This window comes from Thunnus albacares, chromosome 17 (assembly GCF_914725855.1).
Source record: "Thunnus albacares chromosome 17, fThuAlb1.1, whole genome shotgun sequence".
Lineage (NCBI taxonomy): Eukaryota > Metazoa > Chordata > Actinopteri > Scombriformes > Scombridae > Thunnus > Thunnus albacares.
The window spans coordinates 9,153,931-9,177,895 of NC_058122.1; the positions used below are offsets into that span (position 1 = coordinate 9,153,931).

General features: G+C 37.9%; 4 protein-coding genes and 1 long non-coding RNA gene across 7 annotated transcripts in view; 4 read left to right on the forward strand and 1 right to left on the reverse strand.

The window, feature by feature from the left end:
- Window positions 1–13,470, forward strand: sp100.1 (SP110 nuclear antigen, tandem duplicate 1). Its single transcript, XM_044330161.1, has 16 exons — window positions 1–364; window positions 4,572–4,746; window positions 4,914–5,144; window positions 5,392–5,511; window positions 5,645–5,778; window positions 5,912–5,956; window positions 6,044–6,083; window positions 6,360–6,437; window positions 6,535–6,642; window positions 8,085–8,224; window positions 8,842–8,910; window positions 9,134–9,267; window positions 10,251–10,368; window positions 10,483–10,557; window positions 10,725–10,868; window positions 11,018–13,470. The coding sequence occupies exons 1-16, from the start codon at window positions 221–223 to the stop codon at window positions 11,111–11,113; spliced, it is 1,851 nt and encodes a 616-aa protein (XP_044186096.1). The 5' UTR covers window positions 1–220; the 3' UTR covers window positions 11,114–13,470.
- LOC122966169 lies at window positions 8,359–19,256 on the reverse strand. The gene is made up of 2 exons (XR_006398334.1): window positions 19,085–19,256; window positions 8,359–8,623 (listed from the first exon to the last, which is right to left on the reverse strand). It is a non-coding gene; the product is annotated as an uncharacterized LOC122966169 (long non-coding RNA).
- On the forward strand, window positions 13,874–17,314 carry LOC122966165. 3 transcript variants are annotated; one of them, XM_044330167.1, is made up of 5 exons: window positions 13,876–14,035; window positions 14,179–14,415; window positions 14,585–14,653; window positions 14,940–15,232; window positions 16,172–17,314. In XM_044330167.1, exons 2-5 carry the CDS (start codon window positions 14,181–14,183, stop codon window positions 17,036–17,038), a joined length of 1,464 nt encoding a protein of 487 aa, XP_044186102.1. In that variant the 5' UTR covers window positions 13,876–14,035; window positions 14,179–14,180; the 3' UTR covers window positions 17,039–17,314. The 3 variants fall into 3 exon arrangements, with proteins under 3 accessions (XP_044186103.1, XP_044186102.1, XP_044186104.1); XM_044330168.1 differs by having other exon boundaries at window positions 13,874–14,415; window positions 15,024–15,232; XM_044330169.1 differs by lacking the exon at window positions 13,876–14,035 and having other exon boundaries at window positions 14,201–14,360.
- Window positions 17,398–23,965, forward strand: part of LOC122966168 (GTPase IMAP family member 7-like) — a 15,107-nt gene continuing 8,539 nt past the window's right edge. Inside the window, exon 1 of the mRNA XM_044330173.1 lies at window positions 17,398–18,340. Coding sequence (XP_044186108.1) covers window positions 18,292–18,340 — 49 coding nt within the window. The 5' untranslated portion in view covers window positions 17,398–18,291. The remainder of the gene's footprint in view (window positions 18,341–23,965) is intronic.
- Window positions 19,953–23,965, forward strand: part of LOC122966167 — a 5,149-nt gene continuing 1,136 nt past the window's right edge. Inside the window, exons 1-5 of the mRNA XM_044330172.1 lie at window positions 19,953–20,009; window positions 21,762–21,812; window positions 23,271–23,452; window positions 23,590–23,652; window positions 23,785–23,918. Of these exons, the coding sequence (XP_044186107.1) occupies window positions 23,272–23,452; window positions 23,590–23,652; window positions 23,785–23,918 (378 nt within the window). The 5' untranslated portion in view covers window positions 19,953–20,009; window positions 21,762–21,812; window position 23,271. The remainder of the gene's footprint in view (window positions 20,010–21,761; window positions 21,813–23,270; window positions 23,453–23,589; window positions 23,653–23,784; window positions 23,919–23,965) is intronic.

Consider the following 23,965-nt stretch of genomic DNA (forward strand, 5'->3'; position numbering starts at 1 on the left):
ACACATTTGTGGGCAGTTCCACAAGAAAAGCTTTGATGGGTAATGGAGGGACTTCCGCCTACTCGGCAAATCTGCTGCTTGTTTCATGTTCTGATTTCTGACATAACAGCGTGAACTTTTAAGTTTTCCAGTGGCCATCTGGAGCAGTTGAGGTGTCTCTGAGTGTAGAGTTATTTTTGCAGAGCAGTGTGTGGGGGGGGAGTGGCAGGACTTACTGCTGATGGATCCACTTGATTTTCTGGAGTCTGATGAACTGTTGCGGTTTTTCCACTGTCACAAAACCGAAATGTCATGCATGGAGAATCCGCACACCTTTCTCAGCCAGCTGCGGGATTACAACCTTATCCCAGAAGACAGATACAAGGTGAGTTACTGAAGTGGAAACGTCACGTATTTGTTATTACGTTCCTGAAACACCCCCTCCTCTTCCTCACATAGGGATGGTTTGAATTTAACTGCGCGCGCTGGTGCGAAAGCGGGAAATCCAGCACACGCGAACATTTAATTTCGTCTATGGCAAGTGCTCCTTCCAGGACTGATTAATTAAAACCTACGAAAGTTTAATGTTATTTAAATTCACAGTAATATCCTGTTCCCCAGTATTCCAGGGCTGTACTAACCATCAAGGGAATCCTGGGGCAAAAATTGAGTTGGGGGTCCCCATTGACTCATTTCTTTTTCCCACTCTGTGCATTTTATAAGGGGAAGCCAGTATGAAAGTAACACCTCATTTTAAACGCTCATTTTAAATGATAATGTTACGGACGGATACTAATTTTCATTGTGAGCAACAACTCACATGTGTAGTCTATCAATACTAGGTGCTATTTTATACAAATGTAGAATGACTTCAGTATTATTTGACTTTGAACGAAGGTTGCACATTGTTACTTTCCAGCCTGTCAGTCGGGATGAAAGTAACACGAATGGGTGAAAAGTAACACAATGGTATAAACTTGAATTGTTTATATTATTCTTGTTTTTATTAAAAAATATCTGTCAATATCCTTATTCGTATGTAATTGCAAACATATTATGTCCTTTATCTTAATAAAAAAAAATTAACTTTATTTTCAATTTCATCAAATGTTTTGCAACAACAGTATGAACAGTATAACTTTTAAAGAACATTTAACAGTATAACAGTTTAAAACTAACACATTTCATTTGCTGTATTACTAACATAAATTAAACATAAAAATTTGTAACACACACAGTGTGACCGTATTACCAGCGGAATGAAAGAGACAGCTGTTACTATTGTCTGGATAGTTCAATCTAACTTGCTTCTATAGTGAAAAACTCTAATATGGCAAACTTCAGGATGTGTTAAAGTACTAAATAATCTGTCAAATGAACAATACAACTTGTCATTCAAAAAATTTTACTACTTGAGTGAATTTACTTACCATGGTCGAAAACAGCTTTTCACGTAAAACTCAGTGAAAGTGTGACATATCCACATGATTTTTCAAGGCTCTGGTAAGTGTTGTGCGCTGTATGTGCTGATGCAGTTAAGCATATCAAACTTGTATGGGCTCTGAGATTATCGCTTTGTTACTTAAATCCTGTGTTACTTTCATACCGGTTTAGCCCTATTTAGTAGTTCATTTAATTAACCTAATAATGAATTACTAATGAATTAGAAATTAGTTTGTGTTGGAGCTGCATCAATTAGTCAATTGACAGAAAATGAACCTGCAACTTTTTTGATAATCGATTAATCATTTAAAGTCCCCCTGCACTCAAAAAGATGTTTTTCTTCTTGCTCCTTCAGTGTGATGTTTGAGCTTCACTGTGCAGAATGATGTCTGTGCAAAGTTTGACACTAGAGGGCTGTTTTCACATTCATCTGTTGAAAGTGCAAAAGTTTCTTTGTGCTCATTGAAAATCCAGTTTTAAGGGTGTGGGCCTATGAGCATGATTTGTGACATCACAAATAGTTTGGAGCCAATGCTGGTCCAATATTCAACTTACACAAGTGTGATGTGGAAACTTGAAGCCCCCAGTGTACAAACACTGAGAATGGACTTTGTTTGTCCAGCAGTTAAACTTTTGAAATGAAAAATATTTGCATATTTATAGAATCTGGAATTTTTAATGAGGAAGAAGGATTATTATTCAATTACGTGGATATTATTCATTTCAACAATTGATGATCTAGCCTTGCCAGTATCCTATGAATTACATATCATCTGTCTTCTTTTTATGTGCACCATTTATCTCAGAAAAGTGTCCAAATGCATTTTTTATGTACACTGAAAACACAATAATACAGAGCACCAACAAGCTACAAACACCGCCAGCCTGTTATATAAAGGAGTAGCTCACTCCAAAATAAATATTAATTACTCACCACAGTAGATGGCAACATGAACTTTGTACACACACAGTGTTTGCCCCAGTCTCAGCCTGGGAAACTGTAGCCTACAAAATCATTACGTAATATTGAACATTTGAAAATATGATTGATAATTTCCTTATAATTATATTCTCTGTAAATTTAGTATCAACTGCAAACTGTACTTAATATTGATTCACTTCTCTCTAACATATACTCTATAGAGCTGAACAATCAACCAAATTTATCAGATTACCAATGTTATGAATCTCTCACCGATCCAGGTTTTCTCATATCAAATGTTTTGTTTAAAAACTGTCTAACTTTTATATAATTAAATTGAGAATAGCTGCAACAATAAGTGACGTAAAGCCAGAAGTTCAACCAATCAGTCACACCATAATCCAGTCCACAAGTCTACGTGGTTATACGGTATTAATCAAGACATACAGATGTGGCCGAAAATATTGGTACCCTTCCACATGTTATTTTCTTTGAAGGCTTCATATTTTCTTCTATAAACATAGGGTTGGTGTGATTTACCAAAAAGCTCTAATTTTGTTTCATCTGTCCAGAGCAGGACACAGTCCTTCTCCCTTAAACTTCTTAATAATATTGGCAACAGTGGTCACAGGAACATCAAGCTCTGTGGAGATGGTCTTGTAACCTTTACATTGACCATGCTCGGCGATTACCTTTTTTCTAATGTGTTCATACCGCTCTCTAGTTTTCCTTCTGGTTTTCATGTTCAGTGTGATGCACACAGTGGCACAAAACAGCAGAGTGAGTAATTTTCTCCTTTTAAACTGGCTGCATGAATGATCATAAGATTGAACACCTGTGATACTAATTAAAACACAATAGTGCTTAAAATATCACTACAAATCAATTATTTCTTACAACTTCTAAAGGAAGTATACCAATAATTCTACCCATAATTTTGTCTGGGCTATTTTAGAATGTCCTTGTAGAATAAAGCATGAATTCAATTATTTTCACAACTTTTTTGTTTTGTTCCACTGCAAACCAAACATAGACATGCGTTAATAATAAGATATATTTTAATTTCAACACTGTTCAGGGCGAATGGTGCATTATTTTAATAAAATGCAAAGGTACCAATAATTTCGGCCATGTCTGTAAAAGTCTTAAGTGAGCCTGCACGAGAAATGAAATATACACTGGTGTATATTTTTTTTAAATTTAAATCAATGCATGTGCCATTATTTAGTTGATCATGACAATTAATCATGATATACGGTTTAGTTTATCATCCATTTGTACTTTTCTCTATAGTTAGTTATGTTATTTATTAGGGGTGCAACGGATCACAAAACTCACGGTTCGGATCATATCATGGATTTGAGTCATGGATCATTTTGGCATCATTTTTCGGATCAGCAAAAAAAAAAAAGGGGGGGGGGGGAATAAAACTTTGTTTTCCATATATTCTAAAACACATACAGCATGGAACTTTTGCCCATGGTCTTAAATAAAGACAACATTCAAGATGTCCAATGTTTAAATAAAATCTTAAACTTACTTTGTCTTAAACGAGACATATTAAATGTTGCAATTAATTCGCAGTTTATATGCGTGCCGAACTGTGGGGGGCGATCTGTACGGATCATGGATCGACTGCGATCCGTAGCACCACTATTATTTATTGTGTTATGCACATATAAGTGGCCTGCCATATTGCAAAGATGAAACATTTGTCAGACATGAACATAACTTCTTACATATTGCTACATTGCAAACAAAAAACTTTGTCTCCTGTAGCAGGTTCTACAAATAAAATCTGCCACAAAAAAGTCCCCTTGCTAAACATAGCACACTTTTTTCCTCTGTAATAATCATCCATCAAGAAGAACTCTTCAGACATGAAGGACATTTTTACACAGTAAAACATAAAGTGGACTTCATCTTCAATCTCACCGAAATCAATAAGTCTTCTCTCTTCAGGGAGACTATTAAACCTTCCTGTTTCTGTAGCTAATGGTAATATACCTGAATGTAACTTGATCTTTGACTTTTGGTTAAATTCTGCTTCACATAAGACTCTAATCAACACTGGTTGTTTTTCATGAAACATGTTCGTAATTTAGGTTTGCACTAAATATCAATAGACCACCTTTCCTTATACATAACTAACAATTTGCACTTAGCATCATAAATATTAAATTATACTGTACATTACACTAATATTCCTATACTTGCACGCATGCAGAAAGTGAGTCGTATGAAGAGCAAAGACAACATGAAGAAAGGCCTTTATGGAATTCTGGACTGGTTGGAAAAAGAGCGATCACAGCACATCCAAGTTTTCTGGAGGTGTGTCTTCAAGGAGACCATCATGAACCAGTACCCCACCCTGCGACTGCTACGCAAGAGCCTCATGGATGGTATGACTATGATAATGTTTGTTAATGTGCTTGCTATGTTTATGTTGCCTTAAAATAAGAGTTGTCCTCTCATTATTCTTTCATTGACGGCAACCTCTAAAAACAGCCATTTGTCTCTTTTCTCTACTTGATATCAACTATATCCTTGGACTTTAATTCCATTGCAGGATCCTTCCATTTTGACACACAACTGCCTGAGAATGTGGAAAAGGAAGAGACAGACAAAAGGAAAAGGAAGGAGCCTTCAGAAGATAAGGAGGGAGAAGAGAAGCAAGCAAGCTCAGTGAAAAAGAAGAGGAAAAGAAATAGGAGTGTGTGCAATTCGGAGGAGGAGCAGCCCGGCCCATCTTCTCAGCTGACTACAGGTCAAAAGAAAAAGTCCAAGAAAATATGCTTCTGTAAGTCATCTCTCACCAATGTCACTATGCTTTACTTATGTAACCATGACTGTATATAACATAAAAATTGCTGTCGCAGTTGAGTTTGTTATACAGTCTAAAAGATGCAACAGATTCAGTGGTTGCGCCTTGTGGCAAACACAGGACGATAAATGAGCAGAATGTTTGAATCGGAAATTTGTCTCTGCATAGGGCAGAAGAAGAGTTTCTTATTTGGAACAAAGGAGTCAAAATGCCTTTTTTCCAGCTTCTCCGCTGAAGAAGGGAGAGAAGAGCGAAATTTGGACCTGGGCCATCTATAAGTCTCAGCTGCCTGTGACCTGTGGAGTTCAGAAGGGGATGCTGAACAAAGACAGACTGGCTAAAGGTCAGAACAGCAAAGCAAAACTGAATGTCTGAAGTGACTGATTATAAAATAAGTACTTTTATCTTTATCTTTTTCTGTATCTTCCTGTGTGTGAAAAAAGTTATTTGAATTCCCGATCTTGTGAATGTTTCAGGGGAGAAGTGCATTCTGGTCGAGAAACAGTGGATCACTCCCAATGAATTTGAGAGACTTGCAGGGAAGAAGAACTGCAAGGACTGGAAGTTGAGCATCAAATGTATGGACACCCCCCTAATAAAACTTATTCAGGTTTGTGCATGAGATTTTTGGATTATACATGAAAAAAGACTGTGTGACACAGTTTGATTTCCTTTAATATTTAACTTCACATCGTTTGCTGTGGAAATCATTTTATTTTCTGTTTTTTTGGAATTGACTACAGGAAGGGCACCTGAAATCAGTGCGCTACAAAGGAGGGAGTAAAAAGGTAAGAAAGGAATGTGGCAAAAATATAGAAACAAATTCTGACTGCTGATTCTTGTCTGAGTCGTATCCTCATTTTTCTTCCTGCTAGGCCAAGAAATCACTGTTCCCATCTGAAACTTCTATCCCAGGTTTGTTGTTTTCGTGCAAAATACTGATTTTGGGCAAGACTGGCAATACCAGCAGTGGTCTTAAACATTTCTTACGACTGCACGTTAATACATAGGGTATTTTTTATAGCTTATGAGTGAGTGCTACATTCCCACAAGTATCTGATACCACACATAAAATATTAAAACATTAAAATCTAATGGTAGCTGAAGTGAGCTTCTTAAGTGCTAATGTGGGAGAAATTATTGATATGTGAAACAAAAATAAGATGGCTTTTCACCTCCTCCTTTTTGTAGTGTCTGATGAGGAAGAGGATGAAGACCAGGAAGACCAGGAGTCATCAAGTGAGAGAGAAAGTTCCCCAGATGTCACAGGTGCTGTTTTATACACAGTGATATTCAGGTTTGAAATACGACCATGCTAATATGAATAGACTTTGTTAATCAAATTCTCTACATGTGTCAATTACAGATGAAGAAGAAGAGCAGCCAGAATCCAGTCATAACAGTGGTGAGACGGTGTTCAAAGTGACATGCGGCACTATAGCTGGGACGTTACACAAAAAACGATTTGCATCAGGTAACTATATGGTACTATACACAGTGAAGCTGAATAGAGATATCTCTACTGTAAATCCTGTTCAATCTCTTCTACTCCCAACCCCCTACCATGTACAAGGGATGTTTAGCGAGAGATAGCAGTTCAATTGTATATGCCACATAGAAGTGGTATACATCATCTAAAAGCTGGGAGCCTGAAGATTAATTTGAGGTGCAGTTCAGCACTGTGTGTCAAATTTTTCAAGTAATAAATCTGTAATGAACATTGTGTTTTTGTTAAGTGCCTATTCAAATTTTGGAAGTTTAGAGTGTATAGGGGCTTAGAACATTATGATGGAAGTATATTATGACCATTCCCATGCTCAATTATGTTTCATAAACTGTTGCAGCAGTTTTTGGGTTGATACCATTTGTTACAAAGATTTGGTGCAAATTTTTACCATTTTTGACCAGTAAAGAATTGCTAAAAAATGGTCAAAACTCCCTCCAAAATAACACATTAAAACACCAAGACCTTGAGGAACACCATAGAAAAATTCATGCTGTGATTTGGTATCAAAATCTTTTGACATTTTGGGGTTTCTGTAAGAGTTTCTGTAAGGTCTCTGTTCTGGAAATTGCTCAGAAATCCCCTTATTCTCAATATACCTAGGAAAGCCATATATCTGCTGAATGCCCTGGGACTCTAGATTGTGGTTGTAAAGTTTCATGAGGCTGAGATTATCCTAGAATTCACAATAGGTCATTGTATACAGTGAAGTCAAATTTCAAAAATTGGTCTCACTACAATAAAATGGCTACTATGGGAACTAACATCATCACATATGAATACAGTTGGGCTTCTTGAATCCTCAAGAGTCTCAACTTTCCAGTCATACCCAATTTATGCAATTCCAAGACTGTTTAGGGACCCCAGTATGCAGAAATATTCAAATACACCATTTTTAGAATAGGTGAAAATACATTTATACTGCATACAAAAACAGCATGATTTTAGCCCAAAACTGCATGGGATTAGCATAAAGTGGGCATGTCTGTGAAGGAAAGACTTGTGGGTAATGGTAGAACACATTTTCATTCAGATATATTTAAGTGAGAGGTCAAGGGAACCCTTTGAAAATGGCCATGCCAGCTTTTGCTTTGCCAGAAGCCTAACTTTAGCATAACTTTGGAGCGTTATTTAGCCCTCTTCCTGACAAGCTAGCATGACATACTGAGGTCACCTAATTTTATATGATACAAGTATCTTCACTGTAGCTTTAAAGCTGAGCCACCTACAGCCTCTCAAAGACAATAATGTCACCCACGGACGCTGGCATCCTCAGGGAGTGGAAGAGGTTAATGTGCATTTTGTTTTTCTATTAGAGACTTGCAACTCTGGTGAATAGTCAGTGTAAAAACATATGAACTATCCTGCAAAACAAAGAAATGCATCTCCTCTAAACTTGCTTTAATCTCTAGGGCGTTGTGGGAAGAGTATCCGTATCGAGACGAGCTGGATGAGCCCAGAGGAGTTTGTGAAGGAGGCATCAACACAGACAGACACCTCCTGGAGGAAAGACATCCTGTGGGAAGGCAAACCACTCAGTGTCCTCATAGAGGTAACTACGGTCAGGGTGGTGTCACATTGTGTGTGTGTGTGTCTGTGTGTGTGTGTGTGTGTGTGTTGGTCATTAAAGTCCACAGATGTGGAGTTTATAGCATTAGCATAGAGAAGGAGGGAATAATTACACTTTGAAGTTTGTCATTTAATCATACCAATCAGGTCATAGGACTAAATGCACTGAAATCTGATTTTTTTCTAAAGCGGTTGCTGTTGTCATAAAACCACACTTTCAAGATAACATTTCATCAAACTTCCACCATATGAACTGTAAGCTGCATCCCAACATGGCCTCCAGAAGTTACAAGATGAAGTTGAAAGACAATAGAGTGGACAAATCTTCAGCTTGGCTTATGACAGTGGACTTCAATCCAGACCATCCTGGACTCAAATCAGCCTAAACAGAATAGGTTAAAAAGAAACAAAATCATCTGTGGTTATTTAACTTACAGAAAAAATGTAAAGAGTTGAAGACAGAGAGCAAAAGAAAATATATAGACAGGTTGGGTCAACTATAGGAATAATCATCTAAAAACAGAGCCACAAGCTTTTTTAAGCCAAAAAGACATAAATTATGAAACAAAGAGGAAGACACTGTTAATGTTTCTATTTCAGGCAGAAATCTTGAAAATCCACTCGCTGCTGTGTACTTGCAAACTGTGCAGTCCAGATCATGATGAACTGGTAAGTTTGTTGATCTGTTTCAGACTCTGAAACAGAATTTCCTCACATTACATTCATATTTATTCTGCATGAACAATGAGATGGCCAGTGCAGTGAGCTACTTACAAGTCTGCCCCTTCTGGAGTGTAAAAAGAGTTTAGATTTTTATAAACAAAGAAACTATTTCTCTCAATGGCCTAGCACTATGTTGTAAATAGAGCTGCTCTCATGTATGTCTTGGCAGGAGAATGAGAAAAACGATGATGAGTGTTTTATCTGTAAAAGTGAAGAAGAAGAAAAGCTGGTGGTGTGTGATCACTGCCCTCGCTCCTTCCACCAGAAATGTCACCTGCCTCATGTGGAAGACACCGTTTTAGGGTGAGCTTTGATCACAATAAGAGCCAACCAAGGCATATAATTCTAATTTCATTGTTACTTTGTTTCTTCTTTTTTGTTTCTAGTTGATTGTTGATTGTCATGTGTCTTTAGCTTTAACTACTTTATTGTGGCTGAAAGAGATTTTGTATCATTTTAAACCACTGTGAATCACAATATACAGTGCATTCAGAAAGTATTAAGACCCCTTTACTTTTTTTCACATTTTGTTATGCCTTATGCTAAAATCATTTAAATAAATTTGTTCCCACATCAATCTACACTTAATACCCCATAATGACAAAGTGAAAACAAAATTTTAGAAATTTTTGCAAATGAATTAAAAAGGAAAAACTGAAATATCACATTGATCTTTTCAAACAGTAGACATTGTAATGAATGTGACCTAAAATACTTTTCTTTGGTGAAATAGTAATTTAAAGCTGCACTAATAAATATTTATATAAACAATGTATCAATGAACCCGCGGGAAAAAATAACACCCGATTCTGCAGTTTCCCTCAGCTCTGCGGAGCAATGTAGTGTCTTTTAGTTCATTGTTTTGGCTTCATGGCCTACAACTTTACTGTTTTGGTTCACTCTCACCACTGTCATCATCCTCTCTTACCACTGCACGCTACCTACCCATCACCAAACCACAAAGTTAGCGACTAGCTGGTGAAAATAGGGGAGTGTTTAGCAGCTGAAGAGACAGATATTTCCCTCAGAGCTAAAAGGAAAGTGAATATTACTTCTAAATTCACCAGAAACATGATTTCAAATGAATGACAATGTGGCTCCATGTCTGCTGGATTACTAAATAAGCAACAGTTTGCTAACATGTGCACCATTTCAATTAAATAATGTTACTAATGTATTCGCGATGTTGGGAGTTAATAAATTACAAGCTTTATACTCATATAACACTAGTTAAATTGACAACTGACTGACTGCGTGTGTGTGTGTGTGTGTGTATGTGTGAGCAGGGACGATAGACCATGGATGTGTACATTCTGTGTATTCAGAATGACTCAACAGTGGCGTTACGCCGATGAGTTGGAAAGGACAGCAGCCATGTCCCACCAAATATCCCGACACATGCTGGTGAGCACAGTGTCCGACTCTTTGACTCTCTCTGTTTGTCTCTTTGTCATTAGGTCTGTCAATCTTACAGTAATGTCTGTCTGTCTTTAACGTTCACACTGCGTACATCTACAGGAATGCCAGTATATCCTCCTCTGTCTGCACAGCGCTGATGAGAGACAAGTATTTGCTACAAACCCAAGCCTCTATGTAAGTGTTTTTCTTATACGTCCCTATGGATGAGACAGAGTCACACAATCAACAGCTATTTGTTTATAGTAGCCTGAAATTGGTGCACACCATAAATCTAATTTTCAAAATATATTTTGGCTTGTAGAGTGTTGATCATTTCATTCATTTCTGCTTGACACCCACAGTTGAGAGACTACACCACTGTGATCAAGACTCCAATGTGGCTGGGCAATGTAGCAGACAAACTCCAGAAGAACCACTACCAGACTGTTGGAGAATTTGTGTCTGACGTCCAGCTCATTTTCACCAACTGTGCCTCATATAACAAAGTAAGAAGCAGTGTCTCTGGATGACAGGCGGGGTCAAGAGTGTTCATAATTTTTACTTTCTTTCCCGAGAGGTGTGCATCAACAGATAGAGAAATAAATTCATTTTTACAAAATATTTTAGTGACAAGGACTATTATGTTCTCTTGCAGGGTAATGCTGAATTCCTCGCCATGGGAGTCAGACTGAAGGAGCTATTTGACGTGGAATTTAAGAATGCATTCAACATCCATGAAAACGCAACCTGATAAACAGTCTTCAGTTATATGACTCACCATACTGATATTGGGAAATTGTTCTAAATGTAAACAGTAGGAGTAGGAAGTAGCCATATGATCATTTGTTTCGAACATACCCTTTGTATCTAGTTATAAATAACTCAAAAGCAAGAATTGCTAATCAATACAAGGAAAGGGACTTATAGTTGAATATGGAGACATCATAACAATTAAGTTTTTTATATAGCACTTTCCAAAACAAGTCATTACAAAGGGCTTTACAAGACAGACATCAAAAGAACAAAGGATAGAATACAATGCCAGACACACACATTCCCACATACAGTGTATATCATTATACAATATAAATAAATTTATATAAATTATAAGAAAACCTTACAGTAAAAGTGAGTTTTTAGAAATGACTTAAAAGAAGACACTGAATTTGCAAGTCTGAGATTCTCTGGCAGGTCATTCCATAATAATGGATCCCTGACAGAAAAAGCGCTGTGTCCTTTAGTCCTCACCCTTGCATTAGGCACAGCTAGGAGGTTCCTGCCTGAGGACCTCAAACTGCATGCAAGTTGATAAGTGGAGAGTAGCTAAGAGATGTAATCTGGGGACAGGCCATGATGTGCTTTAAAATTAATGAATAGGATCTTAAAATAAGTTCTAAAACCAACTGGCAGCCAGTGTAAGGACATTAAAAGAAGAGTAATATGTTCTCTTTTCTTGGTCTGTCTTAGAGGTCTGGCCGCTGCATTTTGTACAATTTTGTACGAGGCTAGAGTTGAATATCACACCGAGGTTTCTGCAGAGGGCTTAAGATATTTACAGAATGGACAAAGTGATGGTCAGAGCCAATGAATTTCTGTTTTGTCAGAATTCAGATGCAGAAAGTTTGCAGACATCCAATGTTCTATATCTGCTCAACAGTTTCTTAAAGTGGAAATGCTAGTGGGATTCTCAGGCTTCACCGGTATATACATCTGTGTGTCATCTGCATAAAAGTGGAATGGGATATCATGCCTGCGAATAATGTAACCAAGTGGGAGCATATACAATTAGAACAACACTGGTCCAAGGACGGACTCTAAAATTTACAGAGGTAGAAGGTGTAATATTTTCACCAGTTGGAACAAAACAGCTTATGTTGGATGAGTAGGAGATAAACCACTTCAAGGCTGTCCCAGATATGCCATACTCCCATTGCTAGAGTCTTTCAGTCAGTATACTGTGGTCAACTGTGTTAAAGGCTGCAGACAAATCCAACAATATGAGGATGGAGCATTCACCTTTGTCAGCAATGCTTAATGGATCATTTGTTACCCTAATAAGCACAGTCTCAGTGCTGTGGTGCTGCCTAAAGCAAAAATCGGTCTTTAGTTGTTTTTAGTTTTCATCCAGTTTAACTTGCGTACTTTTTGACATGCAAAATTTATTTAGAAAAATTAGTATTAAGATATAGAGGATGTACTCTATGAAAGTGTGACCTCATTTCTTTCTTACTCTACAACCCAAGACTTTTTTTACATTTTAAAATTTATAATCTTTAGGCAACAATATCTTTCTCACTTTGCACTGCTCCTTCTGGAGCCACAAAAAGGCTTCATAAAACTTTTTTCAAATATGCAGTGGTACTCCCCAAGACTTGTAAACAAATGCAAAACCAGTGGAGTTTCTCCTTTAAGTTACTTTTACAAATACTGTAGTTTGAAGTACAGTTTATATACAGTATATCCAATGTTACTGTCATGTGTCATCAGCAGTGTACATTTCAGTTTGATCACATGGAACACATTTCAATATAATGTAAAAAAGTGCTAGAATGTATTTGAAAAGGTAATGTCCGTTGTTTAGTTTGTCTATGCACTAATGATAGTTTTTCTTTAATGATGTAACAAGTATCTAACAAACAAAAATAACCACAGGTTTAATATTTCAGTGTTTTCCTTCAGTCCCTTGTACGACAGAGGCATTGCATTTTAAATTAAAAATAAGATTAATATTTGTAAATTTTGTAAAAAAAAAAAAAAAAGTGCTTTGCAGTAAGGACAACTTAAATTCATTTAAATATGTACTGTATGTTCCCAGGATGTTTTATTGATTTATTTATATGATGCACCACCTTGTGAGTTTCAGATTATATGTATTATGAATGTGTGTAGGTATCAGGAAAAAGAATATGTGTAAAGAGAAACAGACTATGTATTAGAAAAGGAAGACTATACAGGGTATGACTAAAGCATTTACATCATGCAAAATGTCAAACGGGATTTCCATGTTTACAGAATTTAAAGTATGATGTACTTGTGACGTCACTGGTCTGTTGCCTATGGGTGTCTAATTAAATAAAATATTTTTTTGTTCAGAGCTTTAATAGCAGAGCCTTGGCTTATATTGATGAACATTCAGATGTAGATGAAAAAACACAAGATTAGCATCTGCTATCATTTCCAAAAGCAGAATGGTCTTTTAATACAGCGACTAACACTGGACCACAACTAAATCTAATATATCAATGTTTTCTGATGTTTTGTTTATATCAGCTATAAACACAGCCATACTTTCAGTTATGAGATGAGAAAAAAACAATGCTGTGAATGTTTTTTCACATTAAATGTGGTCCAAAGGCCTTCAAACAGATTCTTTAACTCATTTGAGAGAAGCTGCATGAAGATGGATCCTGATGATTGTCTCATTTTGAAGCTTTAATGTTCAGCAAACATGTATAAAATGTAACGTGTGTACTCTATGTGCTGTCTGCTGACGTCACTGCTACAGTCGCCCGCAGCAAATCTGTGCTGAGAGCTGCGCAGCCGCCCTGCGCATCCGTCGGCTGAGGTGGACACCGCAGCCATTTCTCTGCCCCTCATGAAAAACATACAGGGGGTGGCGTGTGTCCATCACGCACATGAAGTAACCTGACGTGTGGGGATGATGACTGTAGCAGTGAGTACCGGGACTGAACTCGGCATCACCGATTGAGATCCGCGATCTCCAAACTTTCCCCCAATTCAACGCCTGCGCAGCCAAATCAGGCGCTCTCTCTCTGTCTTTCCTCCATTTGGCTTATGTTTTTGTTTCTGTGTCAGCCATGGAGGAAGATCGACAAGGAGGCAGCTGCGACGTCGCAGCAATGCACGTGAAAACTGAAGCGGTCGATGAAAATACATCTGCGCTGGTTTTGGGCAGTCAGGAGTCGCCTGCGCCCTGCGGTGATACCGCATGCAGAGGAGGAGGAGGAGGAGGAGGAGGAGTGGATCAGACTGCAGAGGTACTGGGTGACACAGAGCTGCAAGCAGCCACCACAGCTACTCCTGTACTGCTGTGTGAGTGCTGTCATCTTTTTTTTTTTCTTTCAAGTGCAAATTAAAATAAAATGCATTCATTTCCACACTGATATTATTTAAAAATTCTGACTATAACAACAGTTACCATGATGAATCTGTTGATCTATCATGCAGGAAATGTGTCTTTTATCTGTCTCATCATCATCAGATCCTGTGAGCACAGACCGGTTCTTCACCACATCAGGGGATGGAAAAACCTACCTGAAGATAGCTCCAGGTAATTAATAATGTGATTTTTATTAATATGAGCTCACAGAAGCATTTTCCTCATAATAATTAGAATAATCATTAGATTGTAAAAAGCGATTCTCTCACATATAACTTTTGTTGTGTAGATAAACGTATTAGCGCTGACAGACTTCAGAAAGATTTTGCAGTTTATTACACTTGACTAAAACAAATTCAACTATGTGGTATTGAAAACGTTTGGAACCTCAAGCAACCCTACAGAAAATCTTCAGATATATATCTTTTCAACCTAAGTCATCTGTGTCCTTTCCCAGCTTCAGTGATGCCACCTGCTCCTTCAGAGAAGACGCTCCCCTCTGGTTCTGATTTCTCTTCCAAAGCTGTTCTGTGTCTGATAGAGGCTGTCGGGCGCCGCTGGGGCCTGTATGAGACTCGAGAACGGTCGCAGCTCTTCCAGAGTGTCCAGGAGGAGATGGCCTCAAAGGGGCATGTACTTCCCGTTGAAAAGATCCGCCGCAAGTGGAACAACCTCATTGTTACGTACAAGAGGGTGAAAGACCGCAGCCGAGAGACGGGACATGCTAAAACGACCTGGGAGTTCTTTGATGTGAGTGTAATGGTAGGAAGAGAAACACGGGGACAGGATGAATGCTTCCTTCCTGCTCTCTATTCAAATACAATGTAGAGAAAATCTCCAACCAAGGTTGAATAAAAAATAACAGAATCACACACTTCATATATATATATATATATATATATATATATATATATATACATACACACAAAGGAAAAACTGGTACAGGTCTGAATGCTTGACCCCTACAGTGAGGGGATCTGGTGGCTCTGTTATGCTTGTGGGGGGCATTTTGCTGGCATGGTTTGGGTCCACTTGTCCCCTGCAAATCAAGGGTCACTGCAAATCAATACAAAGTTGGTCTGAGTGATCACCTTCATCTGATAATGAAACATTTCTATCCTGATGGGAGTGGTCTCTTCCAGGATGACAATGGCCCAATTCACAGGGCACAAGGGGTCACTGAAAGGTTTGAATCATATGCTATGGCCTTCACAGTCACCAGATCTCAACCCAATTGAACACCTATGGGAGATTTTGGACTGACATGTTAGACAGCACTCTCCACCACCATCATCAAAACACCAAATGAGGGAATATCTTTTTGAAGAATGGTGTCCCTTGGATGTTCTTGCCAACTCTGCCTGTCTACACAATATATACAGACTGTGTTTACAGCCATAGGAACATGTAAATATGTCTTTATGATTTGCCAGGTATAAATAAGCTAAAAGAGAAAGGTAATTAGTAAGGATTATTAGCCTCTATAACTCTGAGGACAAACTACAGAAATGGTTTTACAAGTGGGGAAAGACTGAAGACAAGACAGTCATTTATAGTTGTAAATGAAGGAACTTATTTGTAAAACATAGATTACAAAGCTGTTTACAGTCAGAAACATTCTTAGACACAGATAACTTAATTCTTTATGCTCTTTTTCCACCTCTTTGTGTCTGTCTTTTCTCCCTCTAGTTGATGGATGCCACACTTTGTGACACTGTTGGAACTCAGATCACCAACAATAAAAGAACCAAAGGTGGCAGCTCCATCTCTGCGCTGCCTGGTCCCTTGGCAAAGATCGCTGCAAAACCACAGGTCCCACAGCCCACCACCATCACGCACCCCAATGGTGACTTTGCCATGACTGCTGGTGTGGAATCAATGGGTCAGGTTGCTACCAGCGGTCAGATCATCAGTAGCACTGCTGCCATAACCTCAATGACTACAGCAACCGTTAGCCCAACAAATGCTCCAGAGATCAAGCCCCTGATTGTCCTGAACAGTGACATTGTTACAACCAGTATTCATCCAGCCACCATTGTGCCATCTCCATCTTTTATCTCCTCACCTTGTTTTACAGAAACAGCATCAACTTCCCCTTCTCTTGGGCCAACCTGTAACACAGACCTTAACACATCCCGCTTCGTAAGCCGTAAAGCTCCGTCCTTCTCATCGGGTGTCGTACCCTTTCGCCTTAGTAACACCCAGAATCTCCTTGGCCTCTCCTCCTCTTTACCCCCGACGTCCTCCTGTCTCGCATCTTCTATTTCCACTTCATTATCAGCAACAACCACAACAGGAACAGATGGACAAAACCAGACAGGAAATGAGGAGAAGAGCAGCACTACGTTGTTCCAGGAGATTCTGAAGAGACAGGAGGAGCAGGCCTACCTGGATCGAGTGGCTCGCCGCCGGGTCGAAGCCAGAGAAAAGAGGCGTGAGAGGAGGGAGGTGCGGATGGCAGAGTCCCTCGGCAGGATAGCCACAGCCCTGGAGCTACTCTCCTCCAAACAAGACACAGTCATTGCCCTCCTGCAGAGACTGGCTGATCGGAAGTGATGAAGGCCAGAAAGCAGGGGCTCTTAAACCTCTTTCCCTGTCCTGAGATCATGATTATGAACATTCCTGACATGTGGTGACCAGCCTGAGTATTATGTCTTGTTCAGTTTTACAAGCAACAGTTCTACTGAAAAGGGATTTTTCTCTCTTCAACATAACGGAAATAAAACTTACAATCATATGAAATGCCCAAATGGGTTTTTTTTGTTACATGTTTTACGTCTTCATTGATGCCAGTTTGCAGTGCTAACATCCAATAAAATAATTTTCCTCAAATGTTCAGTTGAAAAGACTTTGTCTGAGGGGCCCACAACTATGAACATTTTTGTTGTTTGAAACAACCACATGATTAAGAGAAAAACTCTGAAAAAAAAAAGAATAAAATAATACAGAAATTATTTCAAAAGCTCAAATACCCTTGTTTGTATAGGAAATTTCTACATTTCTGCATTTCTACAGTACAGAATAATAGATCTAATATATAATCTAATGATCTAATATAATATATGATAAAGTGCAAATGATCTACAATGTTTACAACACTATTACAATTACATACTGTACCTTTCATGATGTAAATTTGCATCATTTTACAAGGAAAAACCTGCTGTGGTCTGTGGATACTGTGGCCCTTAATGCACCTTTATCAATAAAATGTTTTGGCCACTAGATGGTGCTGCTCATCTACTAACTGGTTTTTGGTCAGCTAAGGTATTCATAAGTCCACTTCATATGGAGCCTTTATCAGACTTGTAAAGGCAAAGCACTCATTTGAAACCTAAATATGTTTAAATACTTTTGTAGTTTTCATCAGCTAAGTGACCCTTTAAAACATTTCAATAACTTAAAAGCTGTTCTGCAGACAAATCTTTACAAACATGTTTTAATTCACTGCAATGAAAGAAACCAGAAATCATCTGTATGCAGACTATCATCATGAGACAGTGAATTACGGGTGTTCAGTGTGTCGCTTTCATTTATTTTCTATCACTTGACAGTATGAAAAAAAATTGTACCATGAAAACACATTCCTACTGTAAGTTTTTAGTATTTCACAGGTTAAAGTTTTGTTGTATAAAATGTTGCATTCCTGCCCTCGTTAAATGTCCTGTAATCACGACTGATCTGAACAAATAAACTTCCCCTCAGGAGATCAGACTTTAAGAATAAGTACACTGCGAGTGAGGACAAGTCAGCTGTTTCCAAGAAACCTCTGTAAACTCAGGCAGTACTGAGCTGGATCTGCTTCTGCCATGAACTCTGTCAACATGTCATCTGCAAAGAAGGAGGATCTCGGGGAACGTAAGTATGAAAATGAGCTCTTTAGTCTTAAGTCTTTTAGTTAAGTTGTTTTTAGTTGCTCATGAACACACATGCCTCTTGAAGTTATTGGTAACAAAAATGTAGACCTAGCTGTACTGTCAGGAAAGTTGTAAGTTCTTTAAAATAAGCTGTGCTTTATTTTCTCTTTTGTTTCGTGGGACAAATGTAGCCACCCGACACTTTGTCACTCATTATCAGGAATTACTTAGTCCTTAATTTTTCAGTAATGTAGAAAGTTCACAACTGCGTAGGAATCCTGCTCATACAAGTGGAGAAGCTGTGGGCAGGTCTGAAAAAGGAACATTGGAAGACAGAGGGGAGGTTTAGCAGAGGTGTTTTTTGTCTTTTCCAGACTGAAGCCTTTACCTAAAGCAACTTATTGAAGAACACAGTCTTATTCTAACTAAAGTTATAATTAGACTTTGTAGCAGTCTTTTGTGTGTTATTTGTGTGAATACTCTGTGGTATCCCTTCTTCTCCAGTAAACATTTGTTTTATTACATTTTAACCCTAAGCTAATAGTCATGTACATGTACAAAATGCTATGTAAAAACTTGAATTTGTGTTAGCTGGGTTATTCAATTAATGTAATTTAATTATTTAAATAAATAGTTAACTGTCACAGATGATTTGAAAGACAACAAAACAATAATCCGTAAACAAAGGTACTCTAATAAATAAATAAAGAAACAGCAATAACTATTACAAATATCCATAACTTACTCAAATGATGCATCCAGGGTACAGTTAACTGGAGGAAATAGCAACTTCTACATACAGACCAGCATGCTTCAGCAAACAACACTGAGCAGGGCCACAACCAGGCCTCTTATCAGTTCAGGTGCAGCCTGTTAGGTTGAGGCTAAGCCCTGCCCACCAAGAGCCTTCATCTTGATGTGCATTTATTTCTATGTGTTTCAAACTACTTCAGGAAAAATACCATGGATGTCTAACAAGAAAACTGAGTAGGTGTGTGTTGAGATAGTGATGCATTGTTAGCAATTAGTCATCTTTTCCTCAAGTCTATAATAGATGTTCATTAATGTGATGGATTGTGTCCAAAGTATTTGTTTGCGGAAATGTTTTATAGAATCTATCTGTCAAAAACCAGAAAAAAGACTAGATTTTATAGCTTTCTCCTGATTTAGACTGAATCCACTCATGTAACAAAACTGTAAAAAAAAAAAAAAAAATGCTAATGAGACACATTGTGTTTTGAAATGGAATTTAAGACTGTTTTATGATAATAAAAAAAATGTTTTTTTAAGCAGATATTCTTCGTATGTTTTATGACTGTTTTGTAGTATATTTGTGTCAGCTTGCAATAATGTGTCCGTAACGGTGATGTAGCCACCGATCATAAAAGATAAAACATTAACCAGCAGCATAAAAAACATATAACCAGCAGAAAGAAAGAAAGGAAATGTTAATGTTTACCTCTCATAACTGTAATTGCTTAATTGTGACAGTATTTTTCTGCCTCTTCGGTGTCTGAACAGGGAGTGATTTTCATATTTCAGCGCCCCCTGGTGGTAGATTTTGCACAATAACATGCTGGATGACTTTCAAACGGCTGAATTTCTTTGCTGGTGATTGTTTGTAGGAGTGTCTAAAGCTCAGTTTCTGTTTCATTCCCTAATCAACAGAGGTAGGACAATGCCTTGAGATTTTATCTGTCATTATTGTAGTGATTTTTGAACAACAAATGTTAAGTCGGTCATCTGTTTTTACTTCAGTTTTGTAAAACAATTGTTTATAATAAACAGATATGCCTATATGAGTCGCGATAAACGTGAATTTGTCATATATTACAACATGTATACGTCACAATATTTATCGGACAGTTGAAGAGATGAGAGAAGTGAGTTCAGGTGGTTTCACCTGATTTACCAGTTTACCAGTTCTCTCTGACTGGGACTGCGGGGCAGCAGCAGCATACTTAGCATACTGTCACTGCAACGTTATTGCATTGACATTTTTCATTGTCTTGAAATTGGGAGGTGTATTAGTATGTTCACTCTCCCATTTTCTAAACAAGTGATAAGAAGTGACATGTCAACCAAGGGGCGTGACCAATATCCGGAATGCTGACTCACTGAAGAAATGTATTCATTAGACACCTGTGTGGGAGATTCACGTTTATTGTCATCTGCTAGGAAGCACAAAAATCTAAATAAATCTAAACTCTAAACTTCAAACAGTTTTCAGGGGAGGCTCAGTGAATGGAAATGAGAAAATATTACATTAGTAATCACATAAGTTATCAAAAGGAGATCATATAGAATATAATTTGTGTGATTTGGTTAAAGAGATAGTTTAGAGATACAGTAGATTTGGGGGAAATGTACTGTTTTTCCCACTTTCCCAGAGTCAGGAACTAATAAATGCCTTAGGACAGACTTTTTGATGTATTCTGTGTAGTCTGAGGTTATGTAAAACAACAATATTAGGCTATCTTGGCTCAATTGTTGAGTGTCTATGGGATCAGATAACACAATCATCCCATAGGCATCCAGGATCAGAGTGAAACTAGGCAAGTAAACTAATGGGTGGTGAGGGAGCACCTTTTTCCAAGCTTTGTCTGAGGGGAGACCCACAGTCTCTTTGAAACTGTCTGGTCCATATTAAAATGATAGACATTCAAAAAGATGAGCTTTTTTTAAAAGCATCCAGTACACATTTATATAGAAAGATGTCACTGACATTTCAGTGTAGGGTGAAGTCTAACAGTATACATTGTGTACAATACGAATGTTGCACCTTAAGTATGTTATATAAGTACTTTGCTGCAGAAATTTGTGAGTGAGGTTGTGTGTGTGATCTGGTAATTGGGCAGCATGCAAGCTGTGACTTTCACATTAATTCTAACATGTTAAACTAATAAAAATAAACTTAGTTGTGACCCATGCATGTGAAAGGATTGTAGGACTCATAGATTTGATGATAATATGTTGACAATAATTTGTGAAACCAGATAGTGCCACAATTTGCAATCTGCATGTAAGCAGCGCAAATCATTGTTTTTTTTGTATGTTTGTTTTTTTGCCATACACACATCTGTCTACACTGCCAAAATGGTAGTAATAATAATTATTATAATAATAGCAATAATACATTATGTTAAAAGTGACCATGCTTTTGAACATATGGAGTCTTTGGATAGACCCTGCTGTGCCATCAGGTGGGCAGCAGATTGGGAAACTACAAGCATCTTTGCAAGGGAGGTCTGAAGTAAAACAAAAATGACAGGCAACATAGGACCATAGGAGACCCACTGAAGTTTCTTACTCTCAGCCCAGGTCTTGTAATTGTGTAGCTTGAGGGATAGTGCAAACAGACCACAAGGACAGGATCTCTCACAGGCTTCCCAACCATTAATAGTACAATTTGTTTTCCTCAGGACCAAACCAGAAGCACCAGTGTCACAACCTGAACCTCCATCTGTGCAGTGGTGGGTAAATATTTTCTACCCTGCATCACCCAGGCAGAGAAAAAAGAGGAGCATGCTTTTTAGGACAAAAATGTTGTGCTATTCCCCTGTTTTTGAGATTGCACTTGTACTCATGTACATAGGTGCCTGGTCATGTATCAAAATGGGGGAGTAAACTTTGAAAGATACATAATTGGTGGGGAGGGGGATTTTTTTTAATTTAAAACAAATTTCTTGCATTTCTACACTACCTAACCTCTTGGATTAAGTCAAAAAACAGCCATCTGCATTAGTCTAGATTAGTTAGATTGAGGGCACTATAAAAACCAAGGATGCATCACATACAGTATATAATTGGGGGGAGGAGGACAGGAAATTATTATTGGAAGAATGAATCGTATTTGAAATTATATTCATAAAAACACTATGTAGCTTAAAATGTTAGTGGGTTGCAGGCCACTAGGCCATCTTTAAGGTTAAACAAGGACAAACAATTTATATAAATGAAATAGTCTTACAACACATCACAATATGATTTGGATAATTAAACCTGGTTAAACCTGAGGGTTGCTATTCTCAATGCTCACAAGGCATCTTCAAAGTCTAACAATTGCAACAAAGTAAAAACAGTTCGGATGAATGAAATGGCCTCACAACAACTATCTAATTCCAATCCCACACACAAGTGCTATTGGTAGCTATTAGCACCACTAGCTGATGTAGGTGTAATGTTATACAGAAATGAATAATCATAACTTCAAAAGTAGATTATTTTAACCTACATTATCTCAAATCAATTGATAGGCTATTTTAATGCACAACTCAGAAGGTGATTTTTGCTCCTCAAACCTCCAAACCCCCCTTCAGAGTAAACTTGCAGCTCTCATTTATCCTGTATGAGAAAATGACAGAATAATCATAATAATGAAAGCGCAGCACAGAGCCAGATGAGAGATCATTACATGGAGTGATGTATCATCATATTTAAAAATAATTCCATGCAAAGTCTGACTACATGTGACTGTTTGTTTGCATGTACACTTTGGCGCTGCGAGGAAAAGCTCCGCTCTGTCTGTCTCTTGCAACGGTTTGGACTGAACCAACTCAAAGGGTAGTCCGAAAACGTCAGATTTTTTTATTACTTGTTTTTGTCAGTTGCTGAAAATAGAAAAATGATCACTGATATAGGGTGCTTAAATATAATCACCTGATTGTGGGAACTGTATGATGATAGGTTGATTTTTAAAAAGACAAAAAGTGGGGTAGCAAAACCATAACTTTGCTTCCCCTAATTGAATTATGAGGATGCATTTGTGCCACTTGCTCAATTGATCAGGCGCCTATGCTCATGTAGACACTGACACAAAATTTGTCCAAGTGAAAAGGGATTTCAACAGGTATGAATGCAACATCTTAACTAAAAGCTGCGCTGAGAATACAACTGTGTGTGTGTGTTTTTTTATTTATTTGAAAATACTGAATGGAGAGGAAAAGAACTCGGTTAAGACTCTTTTCGGAAGAAGAAGATAGGGACAGAAGATCTAGCCAAAGGTTTAGAAAGAGAGTCAGATATTTTGGAGATGATGAGGACGAAGACGAGGAAAATGAGCAGCCAGGCCCATCCACCAGGAAAACCCACAACCAGAGGACACAAGAAAACAGTGAGTCTAACATTAAGTTTGGTTATTGAATTCTTTACAAAACATTGTCCTTGACATGTCACAGTCAAACATTTTCTTGCTGAATGTCAACTATGTGAGCAAGTCCTGCCAATTATGTCAATGTGTGCCAAATCCAGGACTCTTACATGTAACCTGTGGAAACAAAAAGGGCATCCTGGATGTAAGGAAGCTGGACAGAGGTGAGCAGGATCTTGTGTTTGTAATGTACGTGAGTTTACTCAACACATCTTTTGTTTTCGTTTGATTGTTCTTTAGTAATTTCCTCCTTCTTGTTTCTAATTTGTGTTGCTGTATTGGGGTGCTCTGATTAGGCAAGGAGTGTATTAAGTGTGAAGGTCGCTGGTTTGCTCCACCTGCCTTTGAGGACTTTGGAGGGAAAGGGCACAGTAAAAAATGGAAAACAAGTATTTTCCATGACAATAAGCCTCTACAGTTTTGGTTTGAGGTAAGATTTTTTTTTCTTTTAACTTTTATGCATGGTTTACATTTCTT

Bases quoted from the DNA above. Each gene is read 5' to 3' on its own strand.
- LOC122966165 (XM_044330167.1), top strand. From the start codon at position 14,181: ATGGAGGAAGATCGACAAGGAGGCAGCTGCGACGTCGCAGCAATGCAC. The intron at 14,416-14,584 runs GTGAGTGCTGTC...CATCATCATCAG, and splicing joins AGCTACTCCTGTACTGCTGT to ATCCTGTGAGCACAGACCGG. The intron at 14,654-14,939 runs GTAATTAATAAT...GTCCTTTCCCAG, and splicing joins CTACCTGAAGATAGCTCCAG to CTTCAGTGATGCCACCTGCT.
- sp100.1 (XM_044330161.1), top strand. From the start codon at position 221: ATGGATCCACTTGATTTTCTGGAGTCTGATGAACTGTTGCGGTTTTTC. The intron at 5,779-5,911 runs GTTTGTGCATGA...AATTGACTACAG, and splicing joins CCCTAATAAAACTTATTCAG to GAAGGGCACCTGAAATCAGT. The intron at 6,643-8,084 runs GTAACTATATGG...TTTAATCTCTAG, and splicing joins CAAAAAACGATTTGCATCAG to GGCGTTGTGGGAAGAGTATC.